Source organism: Crocodylus porosus, unplaced genomic scaffold, assembly GCF_001723895.1.
Source record: "Crocodylus porosus isolate Cpor-Errol unplaced genomic scaffold, CroPor_comp1, whole genome shotgun sequence".
Classification (NCBI taxonomy): domain Eukaryota; kingdom Metazoa; phylum Chordata; order Crocodylia; family Crocodylidae; genus Crocodylus; species Crocodylus porosus.
Window position 1 is genome coordinate 223859200 of NW_017728886.1, and position 9513 is coordinate 223868712.

Consider the following 9513-nt stretch of genomic DNA (forward strand, 5'->3'; position numbering starts at 1 on the left):
CTCCAAGGTCAAGAGAAGTCAAAGTAGAACACACTGACCTTTGAGCAGGATCTAGAGAAGGACATGAAATGGAGATGATGGATTGCAGCATAGGGGCAGCTTAGTAGTGAAAGTACAACCCTTACTGCAGGTGACCGTGTGGGTGGAAGTCCGGTTGGTACAAGCCGTAGTCAATACTGGATGTGCTCAATCCATTGTCCGACCGTCACTGATATCATAGAAACAAACACCAAGGTATGCCGGTGTGAAAATGGTTTGCCTCCACAAACAAAAAGCCTATTAGGAAAGATGATTATTACACTTACAGGTGAAGGGGATTAGCAGAAGGATCCCAGTGGGGTTAGAGGAAGAAATTTTATACCCCATGATATTGGGTAGGGACTGGCCAGAAATTTACGAAATAATAGCCTCACTCCGCAGCCCCGAGGACACTAAAGAGGGACTAGTAGGGGCCGATGTAGGAAGAGATGAGGAACTGGATGTAGAAAGTCTTGCCAGTAGCAGTCAATTCCAAGAAGCCCAGGAGAATGATGAGGAACTTTGGGCGTTGCAGGAGGCCAACCAGGGGAAACAAGACCAACAGGTAACACACCCCAATCAAAGTAAGCCAGTGCCACAGTGTGAGGTACATAATGGGTTGATGTATAGGATTAGGAGGGGTAAAGCCGAAGGGGAGGAGGTTGTCCAGTTAATTATACCCAGACCCTGTAGAGTACAACTCCTGCATTTAGCTCATCGGAACCCACTGGGGGGACACCTTGGTAAGACTAAGACTAAAGCCACCTAGCTAGATGGTGTTTCTGGCCCCATATGTATGAGGAGATAGAAGGATTCTGTCGAGTCTGTGACATATGTCAAAAGGTGAGCAATTATAAACCCCTCAAGGTGCCCTTGCAGCCTACGCCAGTAGTCAGAGAACCCTTCGCCAGGGTTGCCTTAGATATAGTTAGGTCCCTTACCCCGGAGCGCAGCGGGACACCAGTTTATTTTAGTGTTAATAGATTACACCAAAAGTTCCCGGAGGCTATCCCATTGCGAGCCGTGACAGGACCAAGAGTGGCAGAGGAACTCATGAAATGGGTGGCAAGGGACGGTATTCCAAAAGAGATCATTACTGACTAAGGATCCAATTTTATGTCAATTGTGCTGAGTTCAGTGTGTAAAGTTCTGCAGATCCATCATTTAAAGACAGCGGTGTACCATCCACAAACGAACAACCTAGTTGAACACTTTAATGGTACCCTCAAGGGGATGTTGTGTAGATGTGCCCAGCTAGAGCCAAGGAAGTGGAACCTGCTGGTGCCACCTTTGTTGTTTGCAATAAGAGATGCCCCACAAGCATCATTAAGGTGTTTGCCGTTCCAGTTAATGTATGGACACTGTCCCAGGAGCTTATTGGATATTGTGAGGGAAGGCTGGGAAATGGACCCAGAGACAGGAAGGGTAGCCTCGGATTATGTGAAAGATTTAAAGGAACGCCTCCAGCTGGGAGAATTTGGGATTGGCCCAAAATAAGCAAAGGGAAAGGTACGATGGGCCGGCCAAAAAGAGGGAGCTAAAAGTGGGGCAAACAGTGTTAGTATTGTTGCCCAGCTCTATAAGCAGGTTTCTCACCTGTTGGCAAGGACCTTTCAAGGTGCTAAGGAGAATGGGGCCAGTAGATTACCAGGCATCCTGTCCTGGACACAGGAGAGAGAGACAGATTTATCACATAAATCTGCTCAAGGAATGGCATGAACCTGAGGGCCTACTGATCTCCCCTGACCCCGAGTTGGAGGAATTTGGGTGCCCAGTGGGGGAAAATCCTAGTAAAGCAGGGGACTTAGAGGGGGTCCCCATGGGGAGTCAACTTGAGGAAGGGCAGCAGGAACAATTATGGAGATTGGTCCAAAAGTTTGAGGATATTTTCACTGATAGCCCAGGGAAAATGATAGGGATTGAACATAAAATTGTTACCCAAGAGGGTCATTAGGTGCGGGAGAAATGGCAAAGGATCCCATACCGTAGGTATCAACCGATCAAAGAAGAAATAGGAAAGATGTTAGTCCAAGGGATTATCACTCCATCATGTAGCCCATGGTGTAGTCCATTGCTAGCAGTGCCGAAACCCGATGGAACCTTGCGACTATGCATAGATTTTTGCAAGTTAAACGCCCTGACTCAATTCAATGCATTCCCCATGCCGCAAGTAAGCGAGTTAGTGGAACGTATAGGCCAGGCATGGTTCATGTCCATGATAGATCTATCAAAAGGCTACTGGCAGGTGCCCTTGAGAACCGAAGACCAACCCAAGACCGCCTTTGGTACCCCATGGGGTCTTTCTGAATTTAAAAGAATGCCATTTGGACTTAATGGAGTGGCGGCCACCTTTCAGAGACTAATTGATTGGGTGCTTGCTCCGCAACAAGGTTACACATCGACATATATTGATGACATTGTGATATATGCAGAGTCCTGGGAACAACACGTGAAGGCGTTAAGAGCCATCTTAATGGAACTCAGGCTAGTAGGACTAACAGCAAACCCAAAGAAGTGTGCCTTGGGGAAGAGGGAAACTAAATATTTAGGGTTCCTAGTAGGGCAAGGGCGTGTGAGACCTCGGCGGAGGGTTTTCCTGTGGTGACAGATATTTATAACAAAGGATATTAAGAAATAAAATGAAACAAGATGTCCGTAAGAGTTGGTTTGAAAGAGTAAAAAGTATTTTTCCCTTAAAATCAAAGTTCTGCTTTATTTCTAGAACATGTTATTTTTGTATCTGAAATAATTTAAATATCCCTTTAAGTCCACAATATACCAGACTGCTAAAGCTGTCTTTATGATAACTGAAAGTTGTGGGCTCAGATAGAACTTGATGATCTCATAAACATTTCTGTTTCTCAGTAGGTGAGGAAGAACTCACTTCTAAGGTATTAGTATCGCTGTGATTTACTAATTAAATTGCAACAGTTATCAGTTTTATAAAGATGGGCTAAAAAACAAATGAAGTTATATGATACCAGCTAAACGTATTAGAGCAGGGGGGTCAAAATTTTTTGCCTCAGCAGGTGAGATCCAGACCACAGGGCTCCTCTTGGGTCAGATTCAGACCCACCAGCGGCGGTGGGGTGAGCTGAGCAGTGGCAACATTCGTTACTGTAGGTGCTTGAACCAGTGTTCACTCAGGGATCTGCAGGGGTTAATGTCTCCATTGCTCATCCTGGCCCCAAATCTCTTCTCATCTAGGAGCCAGATGACACTTTGCACAGACTATATATTTTACATCCCTGTATAAGAGGATACAGTTGTTCTTGTGATTCCCTTTTGAAATTTTATTTCTCTTTTCTCAATAGTGAGGTTTTATTTCAATCAATGCCCAATTTTTCTTGATTTTGTTTGGCTAAGGGAACATAAAGGAAACTCCTATCATGAGCAGATCTGTCTAGTCTGATGGTGCTAACAGTAGATATTTCTTGTATAATAGTGTCATTAAAGGCATCACCAAGCCAATACAAATTCTTAGCAGAGGACTATAACAGTGTAGAACATATGAAATTAAGGTATCATGCATTTTTAGCAAAAGGACTATGGAAAATAATATAAGGATTCCTAGGTCATTGCTTGCACATAATCTAAGCAGGATACTGGGATGAGTAACACTGTTCCATGTTATAAACCTTCACAGACTGCAATTTGACCCTCCAGATAAGCTGAATAACATCTTCATAGCCTCTTGTGTTCTCAATCAAACACTGATGTGGGAAGTTTCTGTAGCCAGAGACTGAATGGTCTGAGCAGTTGTTCTTATCTCTGTGAGAAAGGTGAATAGCGCAGAGTATTAAAAGTATCTTTTACACATATGCATTTGCTTATTTTGATAGAGATGTAAGCACAGATCTGGCTGGGAAAATGATTTCCATAATTATGTTGTGCTAAATTGTATTATAATAGTCTATATCTATAGCTATATAAGTGCTTCCCCTGTGTCTTGTTCAGGCTGGCCAAACGAGGATGAGCTACCCATTATTGTCTCACCAGTTCTAATCCAGCTCTCTTACTGATAGTGACTAGTCTTACATGAGGGAAATATCTTGCTGAACTATAGTATCTAAACAACAACATGTATGAGAAGGAAATACAACCTTCAGGCTTTGATCTCATGGCCAAGTCTGTCCTTTTTCTTCTTGTATTACCATTGTCATCTAAATTAGACTGCAGGTTCCTGAATTAGGGGTCTTCTCTTCCATGTTTCTGTAAAGGGACTGTATATTTATGATGCATTTTAAATCACTACGGGAGGCAAAATATAGACATGTTAGTCTGCTACTCAATCAGTGACTTAATGCTAATTCTGGTCCCCGAGCAATGTCCAAATAAAGGGACTCGTGCAGGGGAACTATGCAAGGGCTGACAGGAATGGAATCCTACTATATGACAGTAGGGTGTGAAACATGAGCACACCCACCAAAGGCTGTGTAGCAGTGCCACGGTACTTTGAGGTGCCTTGAGATCCTGTCAAGGGTGTTGTGGCTACCATGCAAAGTTAGCATTTTTAGGGGTGCAAACATGATTCACAAGATAAACACAGAGATTTCAAATAGTATTGAAAACACATTACCTCTTGTGAGCTTTCTGAGCTCACCGCAACAGAAAACTGGCTCTTATTTTTTCCATAGTCAAATAACCAGTGAAAACTAAGACGGGTGCCTTGAGTCTAACAAGGCGTACCTTGAACCTAAAAAACTTGAGAATCACTGTTCTATAGGCTAGAGCAACCGTGTACCCAAAGCCCATGTTACCACTAACCACACAGGATGTTTAACCATTGGTCTTCATAGTCGCAGATCTACTCTCCTACCATTCTCACATCTTCAGAAGTGCCTAAATGCCAGATGTTCAAAGAGCCTAATGGCAAAGATAGACACCTAACTGCTGGTTACAAAACTGCCTGATCAGGTTAGGCATCCAAGCCCTATTAACTTATCAATGGCAGTTAGGTTTATAACCTGCTTAAATGATTCTGAATATTCTGCCTACCTTTTTACATACTTGAATACAGATAATATATCTCTAAAGTCACCTAGCAGCCCTACATCCACAAAAGTGACTCAAGAATTCAAGTCCCTTAGTTTTTCAGTGCTCTGAAAAATCAACACTTTTTGTCTCTCTGCCTTACTCCAAATTCCTTGTCTTGACACTCCTTATGCTTGGAACAGCCTCTTAAGTAGTGTATATCAAAGTCAATTTTGTCTTGCACTGAACTGTGGAAAAATTGCTTATTTTGTGAAGCATTTGCTTTTTCTGTGTTTGAACCGTTCTGTCTGAAAGAGTCTTTAAGGCAGATTTCTAATTCATCATGTAGTGTTCTTAACTTCCTGTAAAATATGTTTTGACATTTATCCTACTAATCTGTTTTCTACTGGGGATATTTCTATTTTCAAAAATATGCACAATCTTCACTAATTCTTAGACATACAAATATACCTAATGGAAAGTACCTTTGTCCAAAAGAAAAATGATGTAGAACCTGTGTGCAATGTCTTTTCTATGGTATCTTTTTAATCCCTTTTTATACTGTTAATAATTCCATCATATAAAAACAGTAGGGCAGTTGACAGTAAGAAGTAATACATTTAAAGCAGGATGGAACACTTTTCAACATGAGGACCGATCAAGCTATAGAACTTTCTTCCAGAGAACATGACTGAGCCAAATATTTTGGGAAGATTTTTTTCCCAGGGGCTTATAGATAAGCATACCATGCATCTGCTGTCAGTGTCTGCGATTAAAAATGTTTGGGTTTTTGTATTAAGATTTGTAAGTACAGGCTTCCCTCGTTTTATGCTGTACTTGCATTCCTGGAGAATGGCACATGCATCAAATTCACATAAAGCGAACCCACTTTGCAGTGTAACAAATAGGTTTCCATAGCCATGAGGGAGGGAGGGAGGGAGGGAATGAGGCTGAGACTAGAGAAGGTGCAGAGGGAGAAGTGCTGCTCCTGGGGCTGCACAAGGCAGCAAAGCAGAGGGAACAGAGCAGTACTCACCCCAGCCCTGGCTGCAGTGGCCCTGGGAGTGGCTGGCACCAGCTGCCTGCAGCCTCTGGGCTGCATGGTGCTTCACTCGTCCCCACTCACCTGGGGTGTGCCATGCCCTGGTGCAAGCAGCTGGTGTCAGCTGCTCCCAGGGCCACTTCAGCCGGGGTTGGGGTGAGTGGGGCCATGGCCCATTCCCCTCCTCACCACAGACTTACCTGATTGGATGGAGGGGCATCTACACTGATCGCATAAAAGTGAATTTATCTTGCATATAATGAATTATGGGTCTAAATATGCTCATTGCATAAAAGCGAATTCTCCTATAAAAAACCCACATACATGGACAGAAACCTGTACTAATAAAAAGCATCTGCCAAATAGCACTAGACATCAATTAAATACAACATCAGCTAAAGCATATTTCAAATGCAAATTTACAAGCCAGTATACTTAGCACAGCTTCCCAAAGACATGCACCATACATGTAAACCAGCTCAATAAACACTCCCACAGGAGAGCATTCTTCCTCTGCTGCTTCCCTTCCAAATACCTGAGACAAAGGAGTTACTAGATGCCCTTAAGGTCAACGGATTTGGGCTGTTTTGTACCATAAGAAGTAAGGAAATTAGGGTCCCCTTGGAGAAAGCTCCATCCCATTTAAGCTGAATTAGACTCCAAACCCAGGTGTCTCTGTGAATGACAACTGTGCTGCATGGAGAAAGAGGGGCCTCCCAGGTAGACAGATTTGAAGACCATTTAGCTATAGCTCTATTGATAAAAACTATTAAAATTGTTACTTGAAGCCAGTGAACAATCAGGGGAGATTACAGAGTGCTAATATGAAGTAATGGGTAAATAAAGGGTGCTGCACCAGTACAAGCTTCCAGACAAAGTCATACATAGAGCTGGATGCACCACGTCAGCAGTCCCTCAATATGAGAATGGCAATCTTCCAGTAAATAAGGAAATTACCATCAGGGATCCTGGTTTTCTCTGATTAAAAAAAATCCCCAATATTCAGATTTAAAAAAGTAATCCAAAATCCACATTTTTGTGTGATCAAAATGAAACACCACTATATATGTGTGTGTGTGTGTGTGTGTATATATATATATATATATATATATAAAAAATGTGTGTGTGTATATGTATGTGGATATATATATATATCCACACACACACATTTTAATCACAGAAAAATGTGACTTTGGGTTACTTTTTTAATGCAAAAATTTGGGATTTTTTTATCAGAGAAAACCAGGATCCCTGGTTATCAGTGAGTCTGTAGGTGACCGACAAGGTTGATCTAAGATCTGCATGTTCGGCTGCAGACATGGCAAACAGTTCTGGCAGGAAGGAGTAGATCCTGGTGATGTTGGGTCATTGCTTTTTCCTTTGCCTCTCATCTATCTGCCTCCATAGTGAGAGATGGATGCTTTGTTGTTTCTCATGGTGCCACTGGGGACAATTCAGTTTTTGAGTCTCCCAGGTACTAATGTTGATATTACATTTCTTTGGATTGGCTTTCCTCTAGGGCAGTGACCACTGGTGAGTTAAAAGTACAGGACCTGTTTTGGGAGCCAGTTGTTAGGCAACATTAGGACATATGCTATCCAATAAAGCTGCTGCTGTGTAAGCATGGCTTCAATGCTGGTGGTGTCTTCTTGAGCAAGAGTGCTGGAGTTGGTCCACCTGTCCTTCTAATTGATTTGGAGGATTTGTCAAAGAGCTGCTGGTGGTAACATTCCAAGGCTTTCAAGTGTTTCTGATATACTGTCCAAATATCACAGCTAGATCACAGGGCAAGAATGAAAACAGCCTGGTAGATGAGAAGTTGTTTTCAGTCCTGATGTCATGATCATCCAGAGACATGATTTCAAAGATGTCTAAAGGCAGCCCTGGCAGATTTTATGTAGTCTGACTATTGTCATCTGTTTATTTTTAAGAAAGTAGTGGAAATATTGGGATCACCCTCTAATTGAAATACGTGGAGCAGCTGCTGGATGGTTTGGGGTGGGTTGGGAAAATATCATGAAGTTGGCAGTGGGTCTAGACACTTCATATGCTTCACAGAAGCTACCAAGAGTGCCCTGGAGCACTTCAATTGAGTGGGCACATGCAATGCAATTATCAGCATACTGAAGATCAGTAATGGAGGTATTGGTTATTTTGGATTTGGAATGCAACTTTATGTTGAAGAAATTGTTGTCCATGCAATCCTGGATGCTGTCTCCAAGTGGAGAAATAGCTGCAATACATATGGAAAACAGTGTTGGTGCAATCACACATCCTTGTTTGACTCTGGTTCTAATAATGAAGAGGTCTGTTTCTGAGCCATTGCTTAAGATAATTGCTGTCATGTAATTGTGAAGAAGTCTGATGATAGTAACAAATTTTGGTGGGCATCTAAATTCATTAGGATAGACCATAGAGCCTCTCTGCTGATTGAATCAAAGGCCTTAGACAGGTCAATGATGGTCATGTAAAGATCTCTATGTTGTTCATGGCACCTCTCCTGCAGCTATCTTGCAGTAATGTGTATATCAACTGCACCTCAGAGTGGCCTGAAATTACATTGGGAGTTGAGTAGAGGCTCCTCAGCAAGGAAAGTGAGTCTGTTGAAGAGAATGAGTGCTGGCTGCACTACTCACCTTTAAAAGCCTTGCTCATAGCCACTTCTAATCACACTCTTAATTGCAAAACCAATTTAAAGTCAGCAAATGGAACCCTCCATCATGCTTGGTTGTTGCCTCTGCCTTCCTGGATCACCTGTGCGAGATCTGGACACATTTAGCCAGTTAGCCCTCAGTTGTGCCCCGTTTCACTACCATACGAGAAGAGGGGGATGTGTTACTTTCACAGACCAAGCAGTGAGGTTCATTCCCTGAATGGTGGCTGCAGTTCAGGCTCTGGGTGTCCAGGGTGCACTAGCAAGGATACTCAGAGCTTTAGGCACACAGCTCTGCTTATTGAACTAGGAATGAACTGATCCAAATCAAACCTGCAAATGCATCTAGTCTGACAGCCAGGAATTTTGGTCTGTGGGGTGTTGACAACTGGCTGGTGCCCGGGAGGGGTTTGCAGCTTAACCACAATCCTCCTCCTCGGAAGCAGTGCTGTGGCTGCGGGACTCTGCACTCGAGCGTGCACCGGCGAGCCCTGCCGAGCGGCTGTGCTGGGACCGATTTCACACCCAGATTTGTGCTGGGAGTAGGGAGCAATGAATCTCCTTTAGTTTGTTTCTCTCTGGGGTCTCCTGGCAGAGCGGCCCGACTTGCCAGGACCCACCTCCCGTATCCACAACCCTCCACACGGTAAAGCACAGGAACATGAGGGGAAGCAGCCCCGCCGCCGGGCGAGCGCGGACTATCCGCCCCCGGCACAGACTGCAGCTCGCTCGGGCCCGCGCGCGGAGACGCCCTGGCGGCGACACCTGCGCCCATTTGAAGCGGGCGGGCTCGGGACCCGCCCCCACCCCCGCCCGGCCCCACCGC

The 9513-nt window shown here is 43.8% G+C and overlaps 1 protein-coding gene across 1 annotated transcript in view; it reads left to right on the plus strand.

Annotated features, from left to right (window-relative positions):
• The first annotated feature begins 364 nt into the window (after window positions 1-364).
• LOC109316488 (carbonic anhydrase 3-like) overlaps window positions 365-9513 on the plus strand; it is a 28165-nt gene continuing 19016 nt past the window's right edge. The window contains exon 1 of the mRNA XM_019544659.1: window positions 365-583. Coding sequence (XP_019400204.1) covers window positions 365-583 — 219 coding nt within the window. The remainder of the gene's footprint in view (window positions 584-9513) is intronic.